This window comes from Oncorhynchus keta, unplaced genomic scaffold (genome assembly GCF_023373465.1).
Source record: "Oncorhynchus keta strain PuntledgeMale-10-30-2019 unplaced genomic scaffold, Oket_V2 Un_scaffold_28244_pilon_pilon, whole genome shotgun sequence".
NCBI classification, from domain to species: domain Eukaryota; kingdom Metazoa; phylum Chordata; class Actinopteri; order Salmoniformes; family Salmonidae; genus Oncorhynchus; species Oncorhynchus keta.
In genome coordinates this window covers 160001-185874 of record NW_026290902.1, presented here as the reverse complement: position 1 = coordinate 185874, position 25874 = coordinate 160001, and the positions used below count along the sequence as shown (strand labels likewise).

The 25874-nt window shown below is 49.7% G+C and overlaps 1 protein-coding gene across 4 annotated transcripts in view; it reads left to right on the top strand.

Moving 5' to 3' along the window:
* Positions 1-25874, top strand: part of LOC118383521 (papilin-like) — a 171800-nt gene that overhangs the window by 141473 nt on the left and 4453 nt on the right. For all 4 annotated transcript variants that reach the window (XM_052515517.1, XM_052515516.1, XM_052515518.1 and 1 more), the window contains 5 exons: positions 5812-5973; positions 15673-15800; positions 17643-17766; positions 21022-21168; positions 24763-24890. In XM_052515517.1, coding sequence (XP_052371477.1) covers positions 5812-5973; positions 15673-15800; positions 17643-17766; positions 21022-21168; positions 24763-24890 — 689 coding nt within the window. The remainder of the gene's footprint in view (positions 1-5811; positions 5974-15672; positions 15801-17642; positions 17767-21021; positions 21169-24762; positions 24891-25874) is intronic.

Here is a 25874-nt window from a genome sequence, read left to right as displayed (position 1 = left end):
TCATCGTATGGTGGTGTGGTCTCATCGGTGTGGTCTCATCGTATGGTGGTGTGGTCTCATCGTATGGTGGTGTGGTCTCATCGTGTGGTGGTGTGGTCTCATCGTGGTGGTGTGGTCTCATCGTATGGTGGTGTGGTCTCATCGTATGGTGGTGTGGTCTCATCGTATGGTGGTGTGGTCTCATCGTATGGTGGTGTGGTCTCATCGTATGGTGGTGTGGTCTCATCGTATGGTGGTGTGGTCTCATCGTATGGTGGTGTGGTCTCATCGTATGGTGGTGTGGTGCTGGTGGTCTCATCGTATGGTGGTGTGGTGGTGTGGTCTCATCATATGGTGGTGTGGTCTCATCGTATGGTGGTGTGGTCTCATCGTATGGTGGTGTGGTCTCATCGTGTGGTGGTGTGGTGGTGTGGTCTCATCGTATGGTGGTGTGGTCTCATCGTATGGTGGTGTGGTCTCATCGTATGGTGGTGTGGTGGTGTGGTCTCATCGTATGGTGGTGTGGTGGTGGTGGTCTCATCGTATGGTGGTGTGGTGGTGTGGTCTCATCGTATGGTGGTGTGGTGGTGTGGTCTCATCGTGTGGTGGTGTGGTCTCATCGTATGGTGGTGTGGTGGTGTGGTCTCATCATATGGTGGTGTGGTCTCATCGTATGGTGGTGTGGTCTCATCGTATGGTGGTGTGGTGGTGTGGTCTCATCGTGTGGTGGTGTGGTGGTGTGGTGGTGTGGTCTCATCATATGGTGGTGTGGTGGTGTGGTCTCATCGTGTGGTGGTGTGGTCTCATCGTATGGTGGTGTGGTGGTGTGGTCTCATCATATGGTGGTGTGGTCTCATCGTATGGTGGTGTGGTCTCATCGTATGGTGGTGTGGTGGTGTGGTCTCATCGTGTGTGGTGTGGTGGTGTGGTCTCATCGTATGGTGGTGTGGTGGTGTGGTCTCATCATATGGTGGTGTGGTGGTGTGGTCTCATCGTATGGTGGTGTGGTGGTGTGGTCTCATCGTGTGTGGTGGTGTGGTCTCATCGTATGGTGGTGTGGTCTCATCGTATGGTGGTGGTGTGGTGGTGTGGTCTCATCATATGGTGGTGTGGTCTCATCGTATGGTGGTGTGGTGGTGTGGTGGTGTGGTGGTGTGGTCTCAATGGTCTCAATGGTCTCAATGGTCTCATCGTATGGTGGTGTGGTCTCATCGTATGGTGGTGTGGTCTCATCGTATGGTGGTGTGGTCTCATCGTATGGTGGTGTGGTGGTGTGGTCTCATCGTATGGTGGTGTGGTCTCATCGTATGGTGGTGTGGTCTCATCGTGTGGTGGTGTGGTCTCATCATATGGTGGTGTGGTGGTGTGGTCTCATCGTATGGTGGTGTGGTGGTGTGGTCTCATCGTATGGTGGTGTGGTGGTGTGGTCTCATCGTATGGTGGTGTGGTCTCATCGTATGGTGGTGGGTGGTGTGGTCTCATCGTATGGTGGTGTGGTCTCATCATATGGTGGTGTGGTCTCATCGTATGGTGGTGTGGTGGTGTGGTCTCATCGTGTGGTGGTGTGGTGGTGTGGTCTCATCGTATGGTGGTGTGGTCTCATCGTATGGTGGTGTGGTCTCATCATATGGTGGTGTGGTCTCATCGTATGGTGGTGTGGTCTCATCATATGGTGGTGTGGTCTGATCGTATGGTGGTGTGGTGGTGTGGTCTCATCGTATGGTGGTGTGGTCTCATCGTATGGTGGTGTGGTCTCATCATATGGTGGTGTGGTCTGATCGTATGGTGGTGTGGTGGTGTGGTCTCATCGTATGGTGGTGTGGTGGTGTGGTCTCATCATATGGTGGTGTGGTCTCATCGTATGGTGGTGTGGTCTCATCGTATGGTGGTGTGGTCTCATCGTATGGTGGTGTGGTGGTGTGGTGGTGTGGTCTCATCGTATGGTGGTGTGGTCTCATCGTATGGTGGGTGGTGGTCTCATCGTATGGTGGTGTGGTCTCATCGTATGGTGGTGTGGTGGTGTGGTGGTGTGGTCTCATCGTATGGTGGTGTGGTGGTGTGGTGGTGTGGTCTCATCGTATGGTGGTGTGGTCTCATCGTATGGTGGTGTGGTCTCATCGTATGGTGGTGTGGTGGTGTGGTCTCATCGGTGGTGGTGGTGTGGTCTCATCGTATGGTGGTGTGGTCTCATCGTATGGTGGTGTGGTCTCATCGTGTGGTGGTGTGGTCTCATCGTGTGGTGGTGTGGTGGTGTGGTCTCATCGTATGGTGGTGTGGTGGTGTGGTCTGGTGTGGTGGTGTGGTCTCATCGTGTGGTGGTGTGGTGGTGTGGTCTCATCGTATGGTGGTGTGGTGGTGTGGTGTGGTGGTGTGGTCTCATCGTGTGGTGGTGTGGTGGTGTGGTGGTCATGGTGTGGTGGTGTGGTGGTGTGGTCTCATCGTATGGTGGTGTGGTGGTGTGGTCTCATCGTATGGTGGTGTGGTGGTGTGGTCTCATCATATGGTGGTGTGGTGGTGTGGTCTCATCGTATGGTGGTGTGGTGGTGTGGTGGTGTGGTCTCATCGTATGGTGGTGTGGTGGTGTGGTCTCATGGTGGTGTGGTGGTGTGGTCTCATCGTGTGGTGGTGTGGTGGTGTGGTCTCATCGTGTGGTGGTGTGGTCTCATCATATGGTGGTGTGGTGGTGTGGTGGTCATGGTGGTGTGGTCTCATCGTGGTGGTGTGGTGGTGGTCTCATCGTGGTGGTGGTGGTGGTCTCATCGTGTGGTGGTGTGGTGGTGTGGTCTCATCGTATGGTGGTGTGGTGGTGTGGTCTCATCGTGGGTGGTGTGGTCTCATCGTGGTGGTGGTGTGGTGGTGTGGTCTCATCGTATGGTGGTGTGGTCTCATCATATGGTGGTGTGGTGGTGTGGTGGTGTGGTGGTGTGGTGGTGTGGTCTCATCGTATGGTGGTGTGGTGGTGTGGTCTCATCATATGGTGGTGTGGTCTCATCATATGGTGGTGTGGTGGTGTGGTCTCATGTGGTGGTGTGGTCTCATCGTATGGTGGTGTGGTGGTGTGGTCTCATCGTATGGTGGTGTGGTGGTGTGGTGGTGTGGTCTCATCGTGTGGTGGTGTGGTGGTGTGGTCTCATCGTATGGTGGTGTGGTGGTGTGGTGGTGTGGTCTCATCGTGTGGTGGTGTGGTCTCATCGTGTGGTGGTGTGGTGGTGTGGTCTCATCGTATGGTGGTGTGGTCTCATCGTATGGTGGTGTGGTGGTGTGGTCTCATCGTATGGTGGTGTGGTGGTGTGGTCTCATCGTGTGGTGGTGTGGTGGTGTGGTCTCATCATATGGTGGTGTGGTGGTGTGGTCTCATCGTATGGTGGTGTGGTCTCATCGTGTGGTGGTGTGGTCTCATCGTGTGGTGGTGTGGTGGTGTGGTCTCATCATATGGTGGTGTGGTGGTGTGGTCTCATCGTGTGGTGGTGTGGTCTCATCGTGTGGTGGTGTGGTGGTGTGGTCTCATCGTATGGTGGTGTGGTCTCATCGTGTGGTGGTGGTGGTCTCATCGTATGGTGGTGGGTGGTGTGGTGGTGTGGTCTCATCGTATGGTGGTTGTGGTCTCATCGTGTGGTGGTGTGGTCTCATCGTGTGGTGGTGTGGTGGTGTGGTCTCATCGTATGGTGGTGTGGTCTCATGGTGGTGTGGTCTCATCGTGTGGTGGTGTGGTCTCATCTCATCGTATGGTGGTGTGGTCTCATCTCATGGTGGTGTGGTGGTGTGGTGGTGTGGTCTCATCGTATGGTGGTGTGGTGGTGTGGTCTCATCGTATGGTGGTGTGGTGGTGTGGTCTCATCGTATGGTGGTGTGGTGGTGTGGTGGTGTGGTCTCATCGTGTGGTGGTGTGGTCTCATCGTATGGTGGTGTGGTCTCATCGTATGGTGGTGTGGTGGTGTGGTGGTGTGGTGGTGTGGTCTCATCATATGGTGGTGTGGTGGTGTGGTCTCATCGTGTGGTGGTATGTTCCTGTTCCATGTGCCTCCTCTGCTCTAGACTCCTCCTATAGACTCTTCCTGTAGGCTCCTCCTCTAGACGCCTCTTCTAGACTCCTTTATCTCCAGTAGAAATAGAATGTCACATTTCCATTTCTATGCTATCTAGCTCTATACTATCTAGCTCTATGTTGTTTAGCTCCATGCTGTCTCGTTCTATGTTGCCTAGCTCTATGCTAGCTCTATGCTGTCTAGCTCTGTGTTGTCTAGCTCTATGCTGTCTAGCTCTATGCTGTCTAGCTCTATGTTGTCTAGCTCTATGCTGTCTAGCTCTATGTTGTCAAGCTCTATGCTGTCTAGCTCTATGTTGTCTATCTCTATGTTGTCTAGCTCTATGCTAAAATAATCAGCATAAAGTGACTTTCCTCTTTTCTCTCTCCTTTCCTCTTTTCTCTCTCCTTTCCTCTTTTCTCTTTGCCCCTCTCTTTCCCTCTCTCCTTTTCTCTTTCCCTCTCTCCTTTTCTCTTTCCCTCTCTCCTTTTCTCTTTTCCCTCTCTCCTTTTCCCTCTCTCCTTTTCTCTTTCCCTCTCTCTTTCCCTCTCTCCTTTTCCCTTTTCCCTCTCTCCTTTTCTCTTTCCCTCTCTCTTTCCCTCTCTCCTTTTCTCTTTCCCTCTCTCTTCCCCTCTCTCCTTTTCCCTTTTCCCTCTCTCCTTTTCTCTTTCCCTCTCTCTCTCCCTTTCTCTTTCCCTCTCTCTTTCCCTCTCTCCTTTGCCCTTTCCCTCTCTCTTTCCCTCTCTCCCTTTCTCTTTCCCTCTCTCCTTTTCTCTTTCCCTCTCTCTTTCCCTCTCTCCCTTTCTCTTTCCCTCTCTCCTTTTCTCTTTCCCTCTCTCTTTCCCTCTCTCTCTCCCTTTCTCTTTCCCTCTCTCCTTTTCTCTGTCCCTCTCTCCTTTTCACTTTCCCTCTCTCTTTCCCTCTCTCCTTTTCTCTTTCCCTCTCTGTCCCTCTCTCCTTTTCTCTTTCCTCTCTCCTTTTCTCTTTCCCTCTCTCTGTCCCTCTCTCCTTTTCTCTTTCCCTCTCTCTGTCCCCCTCTCCTTTTCTCTTTCCCTCTCTTTCCCTCTCTCCTTTTCTCTTTCCCTCTCTCTGTCCCTCTCTCCCTTTCTCTTTCCCTCTCTCCTTTCTCTGTCCCTCTCTCCTTTTCACTTTCCCTCTCTCTTTCCCTCTCTCCTTTTCTCTTTCCCTCTCTGTCCCTCTCTCCTTTTCTCTTTCCCTCTCTCCTTTCTCTTTCCCTCTCTCCTTTTCTCTTTCCCTCTCTCTGTCCCTCTCTCCTTTTCTCTTTCCCTCTCTCTGTCCCTCTCTCCTTTTCTCTTTCCCTCTCTCTGTCCCCCTCTCCTTTTCTCTTTCCCTCTCTTTCCCTCTCTCCTTTTCTCTTTCCCTCTCTCTGTCCCTCTCTCCCTTTCTCTTTCCCTCTCTCCTTTTCTCTTTCCCTCTCTCCTTTTCTCTTTCCCTCTCTTTCCCTCTCTCCTTTTCTCTTTCCCTCTCTCTTTCCCTCTCTCCTTTTCTCTTTCCCTCTCTCCTTTTCTCTGTCCCTCTCTCTCTCCTTTTCACTTTCCCTCTCTCTTTCCCTCTCTCATTTCTCTTTCCCTCTTTCCCTCTCTCCTTTCTCTTTCCCTCTCTCCTTTTCTCTTTCCCTCTCTCTTTCCCTCTCTCCTTTTCTCGTTCCCTCTCTTTCCCTCTCTCCTTTTCTCTTTCCCTCTCTCTTTCCCTCTCTCATTTCTCTTTCCCTCTCTCCTTCTTTCCATGTCTTTCCACTGTCCTCTCTCCCTCATGTCCTTCTCAAACCCCCAACCCCTTCCTCCAGCCTGACCCAGCCAGGGGGGGTGAAGATCGACCAGACCGACCCGACCACGGTGGAGGCTCTGGTGGGACAGACGGTGGTGTTACCCTGCAGAGTCTCTCCAGCTCCGTCCTCCACCATCATAGTGGAGTGGAGGAAGGATGGAGTCCCTCTCACTACCTTTAGGTGAGCACACTACATTTTTGACATGTTAATCATTTAGCAGACGCTCTTATCAAGAGCAACTTACAGCCGTTGAAGGTAGCGAGCCGTATGTCAGCCGAGCCGTATGTCAGCCGAGCCGTATGTCAGCCGAGCCGAGCCGTATGTCAGCCGAGCGAGCCGTATGTCAGCCGAGCCGTATGTCAGCCGAGCCGAGCCGTATGTCAGCCGAGCCGTATGTCAGCCGAGCAGAGCCGTATGTCAGCCGAGCGAGCCGTATGTCAGCCGAGCCGTATGTCAGCCGAGCCGTATGTCAGCCGAGCCGTATGTCAGCCGAGCGAGCCGTATGTCAGCCGAGCAGAGCCGTATGTCAGCAGAGCGAGCCGTATGTCAGCCGAGCGAGCCGTATGTCAGCCGAGCGAGCCGTATGTCAGCCGAGCCGTATGTCAGCCGAGCCGAGCCGTATGTCAGCCGAGCCGAGCCGTATGTCAGCCGAGCCGTATGTCAGCCGAGCTGTATGTCAGCCGAGCCGTATGTCAGCCGAGCCGTATGTCAGCCGAGCCGTATGTCAGCCGAGCGAGCCGTATGTCAGCCGAGCCGAGCCGTATGTCAGCCGAGCCGAGCCGTATGTCAGCCGAGCCGAGCTGTATGTCAGCCGAGCCGTATGTCAGCCGAGCCGTATGTCAGCCGAGCCGTATGTCAGCCGAGCCGAGCCATATGTCAGCCGAGCGAGCCGAGCCGTATGTCAGCCGAGCCGAGCCGTATGTCAGCCGAGCCGTATGTCAGCCGAGCCGAGCCGTATGTCAGCCGAGCGAGCCGTATGTCAGCCGAGCCGAGCCGTATGTCAGCCGAGCCGAGCCGTATGTCAGCCGAGCTGTATGTCAGCCGAGCCGTATGTCAGCCGAGCCGTATGTCAGCCGAGCCGAGCCGTATGTCAGCCGAGCTGTATGTCAGCCGAGCCGTAGTCCGTATGTCAGCCGAGCCGATGTCCGTATGTCAGCCGAGCCGTATGTCAGCCGAGCCGTATGTCAGCCGAGCGAGCCGTATGTCAGCCGAGCCGAGCCGTATGTCAGCCGAGCCGAGCCGTATGTCAGCCGAGCCGATGTCAGCCGAGCCGTATGTCAGCCGAGCCGTATGTCAGCCGAGCCGAGCCGTATGTCAGCCGAGCCGAGCCGTATGTCAGCCGAGCCGAGCCGTATGTCAGCCGAGCCGAGCAGCGTATGTCAGCCGAGCCGGTGTCAGCCGAGCCGAGCCGTATGTCAGCCGAGCCGAGCCGTATGTCAGCCGAGCCGAATGTCAGCCGAGCCGTATGTCAGCCGAGCTAGCCGAGCCGTATGTCAGCCGAGCCGAGCCGTATGTCAGCCGAGCCGAATGTCAGCCGAGCCGTATGTCAGCCAGCCGTATGTCAGCCGAGCCGTATGTCAGCCGAGCGAGCATTAATGTCAGCCGAGCCGTATGTCAGCCGAGCCGAGCCGTATGTCAGAGCCGAGCCGTATGTCAGCCGAGCCTAGCCGTATGTCAGCCGAGCCGTCATTAAAACCGTATGTCAGCTCAGCCGAGCCGAGCCGTATGTCAGCCGAGGTGTATGTCAGCCGAGCCGTATGTCAGCCGAGCCGTATGTCAGCCGAGCTGTATGTCAGCCGAGCCGAGCCGTATGTCAGCCGAGCTGTATGTCAGCCGAGCCGAGCCGTATGTCAGCCGAGCCGAGCCGTATGTCAGCCGAGCCGTTTAGCCGTATGTCAGCCGGCCGAGTCCGTATGTCAGCCGGTTGAATGTCATTAAAACCTAAGTGTTTAAAACAGTTTACATACACTTAGGTTGGAGTCATTAAAACTAGTTTACATACACTTAGGTTGGAGTCATTAAAACTAGTTTACATACACTTAGGTTGGAGTCATTAAAACTAGTTTACATACACTTAGGTTGAAGTCATTAAAACTAGTTTACATCCACTAAGGTTGAAGTCATTAAAACTAGTTTACATCCACTCAGGTTGGAGTCATTAAAACTGTCAGGCTGTCTTGGTTGTCAGAACAGGCAGAATGGTCAGGCTGTCTTGGTTGTCAGAACAGGCAGAATGGTGGTCAAAACAGGCAGGCTTGGTTGTCAGAACAGGCAGAATGGTCAGGCTGTCTTAAAACTAGTTTCAGAACAGGCAGAATGGTCAGGCTGTCTTGGTTGTCAGAACAGGCAGAAGCGGTCAGGCTGTCTTGGTTGTCAGAACAGGCAGAATGGTCAGGCTGTCTTGGTTGTCAGAACAGGCAGAATGGTCATACACTGTCTTGGTTGTCAGAACAGGCAGAATGGTCAGGCTGTCTTGGTTGTCAGAACAGGCAGAATGGTCAGGCTGTCTTGGTTGTCAGAACAGGCAGAATGGTCAGGCTGTCTTGGTTGTCAGAACAGGCAGAATGGTCAGGCTGTCTTGGTTTCAGAACAGGCAGAATGGTCAGGCTGTCTTGGTTGAAGAACAGGCAGAATGGTCAGGCAGGCTGGTTGTCAGAACAGGCAGAATGGTCAGGCTGTCTTGGTTGTCAGAACAGGTAGAATGGTCAGGCTGTCTTGGTTGTCAGAACAGGCAGAATGGTCAGGCAGGCTGGTTGTCAGAACAGGCAGAATGGTCAGGCAGGCTGGTTGTCAGAACAGGCAGAATGGTCAGGCTGTCTTGGTTGACAGAACAGGCAGAATGGTCAGGCTGTCTTGGTTGTCAGAACAGGCAGAAACTAGTCAGGCTGTCTTGGTTGTCAGAACAGGCAGAATGGTCAGGCTGTACTTGGTTGTCAGAACAGGCAGAATGGTTTAGGCTGTCTTGGTTGTCAGAACAGGCAGAATGGTCAGGCAGGCTGGTTGTCAGAACAGGCAGAATGGTCAGGCAGGCTTGAAGTTGTCAGAACAGGCAGAATGGTCAGGCTGTCTTGGTTGTCAGAACAGGCAGAATGGTCAGGCTGTCTTGGTTGTCAGAACAGGCAGAATGGTCAGGCTGTCTTGGTTGTCAGAACAGGCAGAATGGTCAGGCTGTCTTGGTTGTCAGAACAGGCAGAATGGTCAGGCTGTCTTGGTTGACAGAACAGGCAGAATGGTCAGGCAGGCTGGTTGTCAGAACAGGCAGAATGGTCAGGCTGTCTTGGTTGTCAGAACAGGTAGAATGGTCAGGCTGTCTTGGTTGTCAGAACAGGCAGAATGGTCAGGCAAACTGGTTGTCAGAACAGGCAGAATGGTCAGGCAGGCTGGTTGTCAGAACAGGCAGAATGGTCAGGCTGTCTTGGTTGACAGAACAGGCAGAATGGTCAGGCTGTCTTGGTTGTCAGAACAGGCAGAACGGTCAGGCTGTCTTGGTTGTCAGAACAGGCAGAATGGTCAGGCTGTCTTGGTTGTCAGAACAGGCAGAATGGTCAGGCTGTCTTGGTTGTCAGAACAGGCAGAATGGTCAGGCTGTCTTGGTTGTCAGAACAGGCAGAATGGTCAGGCTGTCTTGGTTGTCAGAACAGGCAGAATGGTCAGGCTGTCTTGGTTGTCAGAACAGGCAGAATGGTCAGGCTGTCTTGGTTGTCAGAACAGGCAGAATGGTCAGGCTGTCTTGGTTGTCAGAACAGGCAGAATGGTCAGGCTGTCTTGGTTGTCAGAACAGGCAGAATGGTCAGGCTGTCTTGGTTGTCAGAACAGGCAGAATGGTCAGGCTGTCTTGGTTGTCAGAACAGGCAGAATGGTCAGGCTGTCTTGGTTGACAGAACAGGCAGAATGGTCAGGCAGGCTGGTTGTCAGAACAGGCAGAATGGTCAGGCTGTCTTGGTTGTCAGAACAGGTAGAATGGTCAGGCTGTCTTGGTTGTCAGAACAGGCAGAATGGTCAGGCAGGCTGGTTGTCAGAACAGGCAGAATGGTCAGGCTGTCTTGGTTGTCAGAACAGGCAGAATGGTCAGGCTGTCTTGGTTGTCAGAACAGGCAGAATGGTCAGGCTGTCTTGGTTGTCAGAACAGGCAGAATGGTCAGGCTGTCTTGGTTGTCAGAACAGGCAGAATGGTCAGGCTGTCTTGGTTGTCAGAACAGGCAGAATGGTCAGGCTGTCTTGGTTGTCAGAACAGGCAGAATGGTCAGGCAGGCTTGGTTGTCAGAACAGGCAGAATGGTCAGGCTGTCTTGGTTGTCAGAACAGGCAGAATGGTCAGGCTGTCTTGGTTGTCAGAACAGGCAGAATGGTCAGGCTGTCTTGGTTGTCAGAACAGGCAGAATGGTCAGGCTGTCTTGGTTGTCAGAACAGGCTTGGTTGTCAGAATGGTCAGGCTGTCTTGGTTGTCAGAACAGGCAGAATGGTCAGGCTGTCTTGGTTGTCAGAACAGGCAGAATGGTCAGGCTGTCTTGGTTGTCAGAACAGGCAGAATGGTCAGGCTGTCTTGGTTGTCAGAACAGGCAGAATGGTCAGGCTGTCTTGGTTGTCAGAACAGGCAGAATGGTCAGGCTGTCTTGGTTGTCAGAACAGGCAGAATGGTCAGGCTGTCTTGGTTGTCAGAACAGGCAGAATGGTCAGGCTGTCTTGGTTGTCAGAACAGGCAGAATGGTCAGGCTGTCTTGGTTGTCAGAACAGGCAGAATGGTCAGGCTGTCTTGGTTGTCAGAACAGGCAGAATGGTCAGGCTGTCTTGGTTGTCAGAACAGGCAGAATGGTCAGGCAGTCTTGGTTGTCAGACAGGCAGAATGGTCAGGCTGTCTTGGTTGTCAGAACAGGCAGAATGGTCAGGCTGTCTTGGTTCTTGTCAGAACAGGCAGAATGGTCAGGCTGTCTTGGTTGTCAGAACAGGCAGAATGGTCAGGCTGTCTTGGTTGTCAGAACAGGCAGAATGGTCAGGCTGTCTTGGTCAGGCTGTCAGAAGAACAGGCAGAATGGTCAGGCTGTCTTGGTTGTCAGAACAGGCAGAATGGTCAGAACAGGCTGGTCAGGCAGGCTTGTCAGAACAGGCAGAATGGTCAGGCAGGGCTTGGTTGTCAGAACAGGCAGAATGGTCAGGCTGTCTTGGTTGTCAGAACAGGCAGAATGGTCAGGCTGTCTTGGTTGTCAGAACAGGCAGAATGGTCAGGCTGTCTTGGTTGTCAGAACAGGCAGAATGGTCAGGCTGTCTTGGTTGTCAGAACAGGCAGAATGGTCAGGCTGTCTTGGTTGTCAGAACAGGCAGAATGGTCAGGCTGTCTTGGTTGTCAGAACAGGCAGAATGGTCAGGCTGTCTTGGTTGTCAGAACAGGCAGAATGGTCAGGCTGTCTTGGTTGTCAGAACAGGCAGAATGGTCAGGCAGGCTTGGTTGTCAGAACAGGCAGAATGGTCAGGCTGTCTTGGTTGTCAGAACAGGCAGAATGGTCAGGCTGTCTTGGTTGTCAGAACAGGCAGAATGGTCAGGCTGTCTTGGTTGTCAGAACAGGCAGAATGGTCAGGCTGTCTTGGTTGTCAGAACAGGCAGAATGGTCAGGCTGTCTTGGTTGTCAGAACAGGCAGAATGGTCAGGCTGTCTTGGTTGTCAGAACAGGCAGAATGGTCAGGCTGTCTTGGTTGTCAGAACAGGCAGAATGGTCAGGCTGTCTTGGTTGTCAGAACAGGCAGAATGGTCAGGCTGTCTTGGTTGTCAGAACAGGCAGAATGGTCAGGCTGTCTTGGTTGTCAGAACAGGCAGAATGGTCAGGCTGTCTTGGTTGTCAGAACAGGCAGAATGGTCAGGCTGTCTTGGTTGTCAGAACAGGCAGAATGGTCAGGCTGTCTTGGTTGTGGTCAGAACAGGCAGAATGGTCAGGCTGTCTTGGTTGTCAGAACAGGCAGAATGGTCAGGCTGTCTTGGTTGTCAGAACAGGCAGAATGGTCAGGCTGTCTTGGTTGTCAGAACAGGCAGAATGGTCAGGCTGTCTTGGTTGTCAGAACAGGCAGAATGGTCAGGCTGTCTGGTTGTCAGAACAGGCAGAATGGTCAGGCTGTCTTGGTTGTCAGAACAGGTAGAATGGTCAGGCTGTCTTGGTTGTCAGAACAGGCAGAATGGTCAGGCAGGCTGGTTGTCAGAACAGGCAGAATGGTCAGGCAGGCTGGTTGTCAGAACAGGCAGAATGGTCAGGCTGTCTTGGTTGACAGAACAGGCAGAATGGTCAGGCTGTCTTGGTTGTCAGAACAGGCAGAATGGTCAGGCTGTCTTGGTTGTCAGAACAGGCAGAATGGTCAGGCTGTCTTGGTTGTCAGAACAGGCAGAATGGTCAGGCTGTCTTGGTTGTCAGAACAGGCAGAATGGTCAGGCTGTCTTGGTTGTCAGAACAGGCAGAATGGTCAGGCTGTCTTGGTTGTCAGAACAGGCAGAATGGTCAGGCTGTCTTGGTTGTCAGAACAGGCAGAATGGTCAGGCTGTCTTGGTTGTCAGAACAGGCAGAATGGTCAGGCTGTCTTGGTTGTCAGAACAGGCAGAATGGTCAGGCTGTCTTGGTTGTCAGAACAGGCAGAATGGTCAGGCTGTCTTGGTTGTCAGAACAGGCAGAATGGTCAGGCTGTCTTGGTTGTCAGAACAGGCAGAATGGTCAGGCTGTCTTGGTTGACAGAACAGGCAGAATGGTCAGGCAGGCTGGTTGTCAGAACAGGCAGAATGGTCAGGCTGTCTTGGTTGTCAGAACAGGTAGAATGGTCAGGCTGTCTTGGTTGTCAGAACAGGCAGAATGGTCAGGCAGGCTGGTTGTCAGAACAGGCAGAATGGTCAGGCTGTCTTGTTGTCAGAACAGGCAGAATGGTCAGGCTGTCTTGGTTGACAGAACAGGCAGAATGGTCAGGCTGTCTTGGTTGTCAGAACAGGCAGAACGGTCAGGCTGTCTTGGTTGTCAGAACAGGCAGAATGGTCAGGCTGTCTTGGTTGTCAGAACAGGCAGAATGGTCAGGCAGGCTGGTTGTCAGAACAGGCAGAATGGTCAGGCAGGCTTGGTTGTCAGGAACAGGCAGAATGGTCAGGCTGTCTTGGTTGTCGGAACAGGCAGAATGGTCAGGCTGTCTTGGTTGTCAGAACAGGCAGAATGGTCAGGCAGGCTTGGTTGTCAGAACAGGCAGAATGGTCAGGCTGTCTTGGTTGTCAGAACAGGCAGAATGGTCAGGCGGTCTTGGTTGTCAGAACAGGCAGAATGGTCAGGCTGTCTTGGTTGTCAGAACAGGCAGAATGGTCAGGCTGTCTTGGTTGTCAGAACAGGCAGAATGGTCAGGATGTCTTGGTTGTCAGAACAGGCAGAATGGTCAGGCTGTCTTGGTTGTCAGAACAGGCAGAATGGTCAGGCTGTCTTGGTTGTCAGAACAGGCAGAATGGTCAGGCTGTCTTGGTTGTCAGAACAGGCAGAATGGTCAGGCTGTCTTGGTTGTCAGAACAGGCAGAATGGTCAGGCTGTCTTGGTTGTCAGAACAGGCAGAATGGTCAGGCTGTCTTGGTTGTCAGAACAGGCAGAATGGTCAGGCTGTCTTGGTTGTCAGAACAGGCAGAATGGTCAGGCTGTCTTGGTTGTCAGAACAGGCAGAATGGTCAGGCTGTCTTGGTTGTCAGAACAGGCAGAATGGTCAGGCTGTCTTGGTTGTCAGAACAGGCAGAATGGTCAGGCTGTCTTGGTTGTCAGAACAGGCAGAATGGTCAGGCTGTCTTGGTTGTCAGAACAGGCAGAATGGTCAGGCTGTCTTGGTTGACAGAACAGGCAGAATGGTCAGGCAGGCTGGTTGTCAGAACAGGCAGAATGGTCAGGCTGTCTTGGTTGTCAGAACAGGTAGAATGGTCAGGCTGTCTTGGTTGTCAGAACAGGCAGAATGGTCAGGCAGGCTGGTTGTCAGAACAGGCAGAATGGTCAGGCAGGCTGGTTGTCAGAACAGGCAGAATGGTCAGGCTGTCTTGGTTGACAGAACAGGCAGAATGGTCAGGCTGTCTTGGTTGTCAGAACAGGCAGAACGGTCAGGCTGTCTTGGTTGTCAGAACAGGCAGAATGGTCTGGCTGTCTTGGTTGTCAGAACAGGCAGAATGGTCAGGCTGTCTTGGTTGTCAGAACAGGCAGAATGGTCAGGCAGGCTGGTTGTCAGAACAGGCAGAATGGTCAGGCAGGCTTGGTTGTCGGAACAGGCAGAATGGTCAGGCTGTCTTGGTTGTCGGAACAGGCAGAATGGTCAGGCTGTCTTGGTTGTCAGAACAGGCAGAATGGTCAGGCAGGCTTGGTTGTCAGAACAGGCAGAATGGTCAGGCTGTCTTGGTTGTCAGAACAGGCAGAATGGTCAGGCGGTCTTGGTTGTCAGAACAGGCAGAATGGTCAGGCTGTCTTGGTTGTCAGAACAGGCAGAATGGTCAGGCTGTCTTGGTTGTCAGAACAGGCAGAATGGTCAGGCTGTCTTGGTTGTCAGAACAGGCAGAATGGTCAGGCTGTCTTGGTTGTCAGAACAGGCAGAATGGTCAGGCTGTCTTGGTTGTCAGAACAGGCAGAATGGTCAGGCTGTCTTGGTTGTCAGAACAGGCAGAATGGTCAGGCTGTCTTGGTTGTCAGAACAGGCAGAATGGTCAGGCTGTCTTGGTTGTCAGAACAGGCAGAATGGTCAGGCTGTCTTGGTTGTCAGAACAGGCAGAATGGTCAGGCTGTCTTGGTTGTCAGAACAGGCAGAATGGTCAGGCTGTCTTGGTTGTCAGAACAGGCAGAATGGTCAGGCTGTCTTGGTTGTCAGAACAGGCAGAATGGTCAGGCTGTCTTGGTTGTCAGAACAGGCAGAATGGTCAGGCTGTCTTGGTTGTCAGAACAGGCAGAATGGTCAGGCTGTCTTGGTTGTCAGAACAGGCAGAATGGTCAGGCTGTCTTGGTTGTCAGAACAGGCAGAATGGTCAGGCTGGTACAGAGAGACAGGAAACACAAGGATAAATACACTGGTACAGAGAGACAGGAAACACAGGGATAAATACACTGGTACAGAGAGACAGGAAACACAGGGATAAATACACTGGTACAGAGAGACAGGAAACACAGGGATAAATACACTGGTACAGAGAGACAGGAAACACAGGGATAAATACACTGGTACAGAGAGACAGGAAGCACAGGGATAAATACACTGGTACAGAGAGACAGGGAACACAGGGATAAATACACTGGTACAGAGAGACAGGAAACACAGGGATAAATACACTGGTACAGAGAGACAGGAAACACAGGGATAAATACACTGGCCCAGAGAGACAGGAAACACAGGGATACATACACTGGGGGTAATAAGTGACACCTGGAGGGGGTGGAGACAATCACAAGGACAGGTGAACCAGATCAGGGCGTGAAACTAATGCATTTATTTAAATTGACTGATTTCCTGATATGAACTGTAACTCAGTAAAATCTTTGAAAAATGTTGCGTGTTGCGTTTTATAATGTTGTTCAGTTTACTGTATTATAAACTGGGTGGTTCGAGCCCTGAATGCTGATTGGCTGAAAGCCATAGCAGTATTTTTACTGCTCTAATTACGCTGGTAACCAGTTTATAACAGCAATAAGGCACCTCAGGGGGTTTGTGGTATATGACCAATATACCACGGCTCAGGGCTGTTTCCATGGACCTGCGCATTGCATTGTGAGAATGAACAGCCGTTAGCGTTAGCCATATACCACACCCTCTCGGGCATTACTGCTTAAATAATATTTCCTGTGTTCTGGGCGTATTCTATATACACTAATGTGCTGGATATTTTAAGTGTGTGCAACTGTCAAATCCTTCCCCCCAGGCATCATCCGCAGCCTAATGGTTCCCTGTTAGTTGGTCCTCTAACTAAGGCTGACTCTGGTTGGTTGCTCTGTGTGGCAACGCGTGACCGTGAGAGAGATCACCGCTACGTGTACCTGTCTGTCTCAGGTATGTAGAGACACGTCTGTCTGTGTGTTTGTTTGACCTTGTGGGAACCTTGAGCCAAATCAGTGTGTGTTTGTTTTACCTTGTGGGAACCTTGAGCCAAATCACTGTGTGTTTGTTTTACCTTGTGGGAACCTTGAGCCAAATCACTGTGTGTTTGTTTTACCTTGTGGGAACCTTGAGCCAAATCACTGTGTGTTTGTTTTACCTTGTGGAGACCTTGAGCCAAATCACTGTGTGTTTGTTTTACCTTGTGGAGACCTTGAGCCAAATCACTGTGTGTTTGTTTTACCTTGTGGGGACCTTGAGCCAAATCACTGTGTGTTTGTTTGACCTTGTGGGGACCTTGAGCCAAATCACTGTGTGTTTGTTTTACCTTGTGGAGACCTTGAGCCAAATCACTGTGTGTTTGTTTGACCTTGTGGGAACCTTGAGCCAAATCACTGTGTGTTTGTTTTACCTTGTGGAGACCTTGAGCCAAATCACTGTGTGTTTGTTTGACCTTGTGGGAACCTTGAGCCAAATCACTGTGTGTTTGTTTTACCTTGTGGAGACCTTGAGCCAAATCACTGTGTGTTTGTTTTACCTTGTGGGGAACCTTGAGCCAAATCACTGTGTGTTTGTTTGACCTTGTGGTAACCTTGAGCCAAATCACTGTGTGTTTGTTTTACCTTGTGGAGACCTTGAGCCAAATCACTGTGTGTTTGTTTGACCTTGTGGGGAACCTTGAGCCAAATCACTGTGTGTTTGTTTTACCTTGTGGAGACCTTGAGCCAAATCACTGTGTGTTTGTTTTACCTTGTGGGGACCTTGAGCCAAATCACTGTGTGTTTGTTTTACCTTGTGGGAACCTTGAGCCAAATCACTGTGTGTTTGTTTTACCTTGTGGGGAACCTTGAGCCAAATCACTGTGTGTTTGTTTGACCTTGTGGGGACCTTGAGCCAAATCACTGTGTGTTTGTTTGACCTTGTGGGAACCTTGAGCCAAATCACTGTGTGTTTGTTTTACCTTGTGGGGACCTTGAGCCAAATCACTGTGTGTTTGTTTTACCTTGTGGGGACCTTGAGCCAAATCACTGTGTGTTTGTTTTACCTTGTGGGAACCTTGAGCCAAATCACTGTGTGTTTGTTTTACCTTGTGGGGACCTTGAGCCAAATCACTGTGTGTTTGTTTGACCTTGTGGGGACCTTGAGCCAAATCACTGTGTGTTTGTTTTACCTTGTGGGAACCTTGAGCCAAATCACTGTGTGTTTGTTTGACCTTGTGGGAACCTTGAGCCAAATCACTGTGTGTTTGTTTTACCTTGTGGAGACCTTGAGCCAAATCACTGTGTGTTTGTTTTACCTTGTGGGGACCTTGAGCCAAATCACTGTGTGTTTGTTTGACCTTGTGGGGAACTTGAGCCAAATCACTGTGTGTTTGTTTGACCTTGTGGGAACCTTGAGCCAAATCACTGTGTGTTTGTTTTACCTTGTGGAGACCTTGAGCCAAATCACTGTGTGTTTGTTTGACCTTGTGGGGACCTTGAGCCAAATCACTGTGTGTTTGTTTTACCTTGTGGGAACCTTGAGCCAAATCACTGTGTGTTTGTTTTACCTTGTGGGAACCTTGAGCCAAATCACTGTGTGTTTGTTTTACCTTGTGGGAACCTTGAGCCAAATCACTGTGTGTTTGTTTTACCTTGTGGGGACCTTGAGCCAAATCACTGTGTGTTTGTTTGACCTTGTGGAGACCTTGAGCCAAATCACTGTGTGTTTGTTTGACCTTGTGGGGACCTTGAGCCAAATCACTGTGTGTTTGTTTGACCTTGTGGAGACCTTGAGCCAAATCACTGTGTTTGACAGAGAACACCAGAGGATCCCAGGTGGTACAGGACACGACAGGAAGCCTCCCCCAAGATGGAGCAGACAGGACAGGAGAGACAGGAGTAATACTGCCGTCTGTACCTCATCGCCAGCCCTCACCCAAGTATGAGTCACACACACACAGCCCTCACCCAAGTATGAGTCACACACACACAGCCCTCACCCAAGTATGAGTCACACACACACAGCCCTCACCCAAGTATGAGTCACACACACACAGCCCTCACCCAAGTATGAGTCACACACACACAGCCCTCACCCAAGTATGAGTCACACACACACAGCCCTCACCCAAGTATGAGTCACACACACAGCCCTCACCCAAGTATGAGTCACACACACAGCCCTCACCCAAGTATGAGTCACACACAGCCCTCGCCCAAGTATGAGTCACACACACACAGTCCTCACCCAAGTAGGGAGTCACTTGACACAGCGCTCACCCAAGTATGAGTCCCATCCACAACCCCTCCTCTCCACATAGTCCCATCCACCAACCCCTCCTCTCTACATAGTCCCACCCACCAACCCTCCTCTCTACATAGTCCCATCCACAACCCCTCCTCTCCACATAGTCCCACCCACCAACCCCTCCTCTCTACATAGTCCCATCCACAACCCTCCTTCTACATAGTCCCATCCACCAACCCCTCCTCTCTACATAGTCCCATCCACCAACCCCTCCTCTCCACATAGTCCCATCCACAACCCCTCCTCTCCACATAGTCCCATCCACCAACCCCTCCTCTCTACATAGTCCCATCCACCAACCCCTCCTCTCTACATAGTCCCATCCACCAACCCCTCCTCTCTACATAGTCCATCCACAACCCTCCTCTCTACATAGTCCCATCCACAACCCCTCCTCTCTACATAGTCCCATCCACCAACCCCTCCTCTCCACATAGTCCCATCCACAACCCCTCCTCTCTACATAGTCCCACCCACCAACCCCTTCTCTCCACATAGTCCATCCACAACCCCTCCTCTCTACATAGTCCCACCCACCAACCCCTCCTCCACATAGTCCCACCTTCCAACCCTCCTCTCTACATAGTCCCACCCACCAACCCCTTCTCTCCACATAGTCCCATCCACCCACCCCTCCTCTCCACATAGTCCCATCCACCCACCCCTCCTCTCTCACATAGTCCCATCCACAACCCCTCCTCTCTACATAGTCCCACCCACCAACCCCTCCTCTCCACATAGTCCCACCCACCAACCCCTCCTCTCTACATAGTCCCATCCACCAACCCCTCCTCTCCACATAGTCCCACCCACCAACCCCTCCTCTCTACATAGTCCCACCCACCAACCCCTCCTCTCCACATAGTCCCACCCACCAACCCCTCCTCTCTACATAGTCCCATCCACCAACCCCTCCTCTCCACATAGTCCCACCCACCAACCCCTCCTCTCCACATAGTCCCACCCACCAACCCCTCCTCTCCACATAGTCCCACCCACCAACCCCTCCTCTCCACATAGTCCCATCCACCAACCCCTCCTCTCCACATAGTCCCACCCACCAACCCCTCCTCTCTACATAGTCCCATCCCACCAACCCCTCCTCTCCACATAGTCCCACCCACCAACCCCTCCTCTCCACATAGTCCCACCCACCAACCCCTCCTCTCCACATAGTCCCACCCACCAACCCCTCCTCTCTACATAGTCCCATCCACCAACCCCTCCTCTCCACATAGTCCCATCCACAACCCCTCCTCTCTACATAGTCCCACCCACCAACCCCTCCTCTCCACATAGTCCACCCACCAACCCCTCCTCTCTACATAGTCCCATCCACAACCCCTCCTCTCTACATAGTCCCATCCACCAACCCCTCCTCTCTACATAGTCCCACCCACCAACCCCTCCTCTCTACATAGTCCCATCCACAACCCCTCCTCTCTACATAGTCCCATCCACAACCCCTCCTCTCCACATAGTCCCATCCACCAACCCCTCCTCTCTACATAGTCCCATCCACAACCCCTCCTCTCTACATAGTCCCATCCACCAACCCCTCCTCTCTACATAGTCCCATCCACCAACCCCTCCTCTCTACATAGTCCCATCCACCAACCCCTCCTCTCTACATAGTCCCACCCACCAACCCCTCCTCTCTACATAGTCCCATCCACCAACCCCTCCTCTCTACATAGTCCCACCCACCAACCCCTCCTCTCTACATAGTCCCACCCACCAACCCCTCCTCTCTACATAGTCCCATCCACAACCCCTCCTCTCTACATAGTCCCATCCACCAACCCCTCCTCTCTACATAGTCCCATCCACCAACCCCTCCTCTCCACATAGTCCCATCCACCACCCCTCCTCTCCACATAGTCCCATCCACCAACCCCTCCTCTCTACATAGTCCATCCACAACCCCTCCTCTCTACATAGTCCCACCCACCAACCCCTCCTCTCTACATAGTCCCATCCACAACCCCTCCTCTCTACATAGTCCCATCCACCAACCCCTCCTCTCCACATAGTCCCATCCACAACCCCTCCTCTACATAGTCCCACACACCAAGCCCTTCTCTCCACATAGTCCCATCCACAACCCCTCCTCTCTACATAGTCCCATCCACCAACCCCTCCTCTCCACATAGTCCCACCTTCCAACCCTCCTCTCTACATAGTCCACCCACCAACCCCTTCTCTCCACATAGTCCCATCCACCCACCCCTCCTCTCCACATAGTCCCATCCACAACCCCTCCTCTCCACATAGTCCCATCCACCAACCCCTCCTCTCCACATAGTCCCATCCACAACCCCTCCTCTCTACATAGTCCCATCCACCAACCCCTCCTCTCTACATAGTCCCACCCACCAACCCCTCCTCTCTACATAGTCCCACCCACCAACCCCTCCTCTCTACATAGTCCCATCCACCAACCCCTCCTCTCTACATAGTCCCACCCACCAACCCCTCCTCTCTACATAGTCCCACCCACCAACCCCTCCTCTCCACATAGTCCCACCCACCAACCCCTCCTCTCTACATAGTCCCACCCACCAACCCCTCCTCTCTACATAGTCCCACCCACCAACCCCTCCTCTCTACATAGTCCCACCAACCCCTCCTCTCCACCAACCCCCCTCCTCTCCACATAGTCCCACCCACCAACCCCTCCTCTCACATAGTCCCACCCCACCAACCCCTCCTCTCTACATAGTCCCACCCACCAACCCCTCCTCTCTACATAGTCCCATCCACCAACCCCTCCTCTCTACATAGTCCCATCCACCAACCCCTCCTCTCTACATAGTCCCACCCACCAACCCCTCCTCTCCACATAGTCCCATCCACCAACCCCTCCTCTCTGTGTATGATGGTTCAGGTTCAGTATAGACCGATCAGGTTCGTCGTCTGTGGAGGGGAAAGCAGGACAGACGGTCAGACTAGCCTGTAAGATCATCCCAACGTCAGCGCTCTCTTCGGTCAGCCTCCAGTGGACCAGAGAAGGACAGACACTCAACTCTCTCAGGTAACAGTGTTAGTCCTGCAAAACCCCCAGTTTGGGGTCAGAGCCACGGATTCAGAGATATTTAAGACCTTTTATTCAGAGATATTTAAGACCATTTTATTCAGAGATATTTAAGACCTTTTTATTCAGAGATATTTAAGACCTTTTTATTCAGAGATATTTAAGACCTTTTCATTCAGAAATATTTAAGACCTTTTTATTCAGAGATATTTAAGACCTTTTTATTCAGAGATATTTAAGACCTTTTTATTCAGAGATATTTAAGACATTTTTATTCGGTTCTATTTAAGACATTTTTATTCAGAGATATTTAAGACATTTTTATTCAGAGATATGTAAAATAGATCTTAATACCATTTTATTCAAAGACATTTAAAATAGATCTTAATACCTTTTTATTCAGAGACATTTAAAATAGATCTTAATACCATTTTATTCAGAGATATTTAAGACCTTTTAAGCTTTGCTTTTCCATTTAGTTTTTATTGTTATTCTGTTATCTCTGTTCATTGCATTCATGTCTGAAATGTGTTATATATATATATATATATATATACACTTGATTTAATTTAGAGAACTGGGACATTTAAGGTTTCTATAATCATCTGATGCATTTTAACATGACACTACAACATTCTATAACAGACATATTATCTCCCCCATTAACATGACACTACAACATTCTATAACAGACATATTATCTCCCCCATTAACATGACACTACAACATTCTATAACAGACATATTATCTCCCCCATTAACATGACACTACAACATTCTATAACAGACATATTATCTCCCCCATTAACATGACACTACAACATTCTATAACAGACATATTATCTCCCCATTAACATGACACTACAACATTCTATAACAGACATATTATCTCCCCATTAACATGACACTACAACATTCTATAACAGACATATTATCTCCCCATTAACATGACACTACAACATTCTATAACAGACATATTATCTCCCCATTAACATGACACTACAACATTCTATAACAGACATATTATCTCCCCATTAACATGACACTACAACATTCTATAACAGACATATTATCTCCCCCATTAACATGACACTACAACATTCTATAACAGACATATTATCTCCCCCATTAACATGACACTACAACATTCTATAACAGACATATTATCTCCCCCATTAACATGACACTACAACATTCTATAACAGACATATTATCTCCCCCATTAACATGACACTACAACATTCTATAACAGACATATTATCTCCCCCATTAACATGACACTACAACATTCTATAACAGACATATTATCTCCCCCATTAACATGACACTACAACATTCTATAACAGACATATTATCTCCCCCATTAACATGACACTACAACATTCTATAACAGACATATTATCTCCCCATTAACATGACACTACAACATTCTATAACAGACATATTATCTCCCCATTAACATGACACTACAACATTCTATAACAGACATATTATCTCCCCATTAACATGACACTACAACATTCTATAACAGACATATTATCTCCCCATTAACATGACACTACAACATTCTATAACAGACATATTATCTCCCCATTAACATGACACTACAACATTCTATAACAGACATATTATCTCCCCATTAACATGACACTACAACATTTTATAACAGACATATTATCTCCCCATTAACATGACACATCAACATTCTATAACAGACATATTATCTCCCCCATTAACATGACACTACAACATTCTATAACAGACATATTATCTCCCCATTAACATGACACTACAACATTCTATAACAGACATATTATCTCCCCATTAACATGACACTACAACATTCTATAACAGACATATTATCTCCCCATTAACATGACACTACAACATTCTATAACAGACATATTATCTCCCCATTAACATGACACTACAACATTCTATAACAGACATATTATCTCCCCATTAACATGACACTACAACATTCTATAACAGACATATTATCTCCCCATTAACATGACACTACAACATTCTATAACAGACATATTATCTCCCCATTAACATGACACTACAACATTCTATAACAGACATATTATCTCCCCATTAACATGACACTACAACATTCTATAACAGACATATTATCTCCCCATTAACATGACACTACAACATTCTATAACAGACATATTATCTCCCCATTAACATGACACTACAACATTCTATAACAGACATATTATCTCCCCATTAACATGACACTACAACATTCTATAACAGACATATTATCTCCCCATTACACTACAACATTCTATAACAGACATATTGTCTCCCCATTAACATGACACTACAACATTCTATAACAGACATATTATCTCCCCATTAACATTACACTACAACATTCTATAACAGACATATTATCTCCCCATTAACATGACACTACAACATTCTATAACAGACATATTATCTCCCCATTAACATGACACTACAACATTCTATAACAGACATATTATCTCCCCATTAACATGACACTACAACATTCTATAACAGACATATTATCTCCCTGTTAACATTACACTACAACATTCTATAACAGACATATTATCTCCCCATTAACATGACACTACAACATTCTATAACAGACATATTATCTCCCCATTAACATGACACTACAACATTCTATAACAGACATATTATCTCCCCCATTAACATAACACTACAACATTCTATAACAGACATATTATCTCCCCATTAACATGACACTACAACATTCTATAACAGACATATTGTCTCCCCCATTAACATGACACTACAACATTCTATAACAGACATATTATCTCCCCCATTAACATGACACTACAACATTCTATAACAGACATATTATCTCCCCCATTAACATGACACTACAACATTCTATAACAGACATATTATCTCCCCCATTAACATGACACTACAACATTCTATAACAGACATATTATCTCCCCCATTAACATGACACTACCACATTCTATAACAGACATATTATCTCCCCCATTAACATTACATGGAGAATATTTAAACAATGATATGCCACTGAATGTCTAGAATTTAGAACAATATATTCAACATTCTAAAAGTTGTGCCAACTCTGTAAACTGTGGCTCAGCTTGTTCTAGTCAACCATTTTGCAGCTTTATGTTTTAGGTCCGTGTTAAACTACATTCAGTCTGTTGCTTTAGTCAGTCAAGTGTTGCACTGCACATCTCAATGTGGCCCACAGCAAGACATCTCTTCCCTTTCTACTCTAAGAATCTAAAGAGAAAATGCCCATTTTATGAAAATGTAGAGGGCGATGTTTTCTTATGTCGTATGTCTTATTACTGTTTGGATAAGTACAACTCTCTTGCCATAAATGTGACTGTGATTGGTTGTTTCTGCCCCGTGTGTAAATGTGATTGGTTGTTTCTGCCCCGTGTGTAAATGTGATTGGTTGTTTCTGCCCCGTGTGTAAATGTGATTGGTTGTTTCTGCCCCGTGTGTAAATGTGATTGGTTGTTTCTGCCCCGTGTGTAAATGTGATTGGTTGTTTCTGCCCCGTGCGTAAATGTGATTGGTTGTTGCTATGTAGACATGCACAGCATGCGGACGGCACCCTTGTGATTGGCCAGTTGAGGTCAGATGACTCAGGTGTCTACACCTGTACAGGCTCCACCCACAGTCAACTGGAGCAGAGACAGCTCACGCTCAAAGTACAAGGTGATTGGCTTCAGACACACCTGTCTCACATACCTGACATGGCCATAACTATCTCACTGGTACACATCTGTCTTTCACACCTGTGTTACAAACGTGACTTACTAGGACACACCTGTCTCACCTGTCTCACCTCTGTCTCACCTCTGTTACACCTGTCTCACCTCTGTCTCACCTCTGTCTCACCTCTGTTACACCTGTCTCACCTCTGTCTCACCTCTGTCTCACCTCTGTTACACCTGTCTCACCTCTGTCTCACCTGTCTCACCTCTGTTACACCTCTGTTACACCTCTGTTAGACCTGTCTCACCTCTGTCTCACCTCTGTCTCACCTGTCTCACCTGTCTCACCTCTGTCTCACCTGTCTCACCTCTGTTACACCTGTCTCACCTGTCTCACCTCTGTCTCACCTCTGTTACACCTGTCTCACCTCTGTCTCACCTGTCTCACCTCTGTTACACCTGTCTCACCTGTCTCACCTCTGTCTCACCTCTGTTACACCTGTCTCACCTCTGTCTCACCTGTCTCACCTCTGTTACACCTCTGTTACACCTCTGTTAGACCTGTCTCACCTCTGTTACACCTGTCTCACCTCTGTTACACCTGTCTCACCTCTGTTACACCTGTCTCACCTCTGTTACACCTGTCTCACCTGTCTCACCTCTGTTACACCTGTCTCACCTCTGTCTCACCTCTGTTACACCTGTCTCACCTCTGTCTCACCTGTCTCACCTCTGTTACACCTCTGTTAGACCTGTCTCACCTCTGTTACACCTCTGTTAGACCTGTCTCACCTCTGTTACACCTCTGTTAGACCTGTCTCACCTCTGTTAGACCTGTCTCACCTCTGTTACACCTGTCTCACCTCTGTTACACCTGTCTCACCTCTGTCTCACCTCTGTTACACCTGTCTCACCTCTGTTACACCTGTCTCACCTCTGTTACACCTGTCTCACCTCTGTCTCACCTCTGTTACACCTGTCTCAC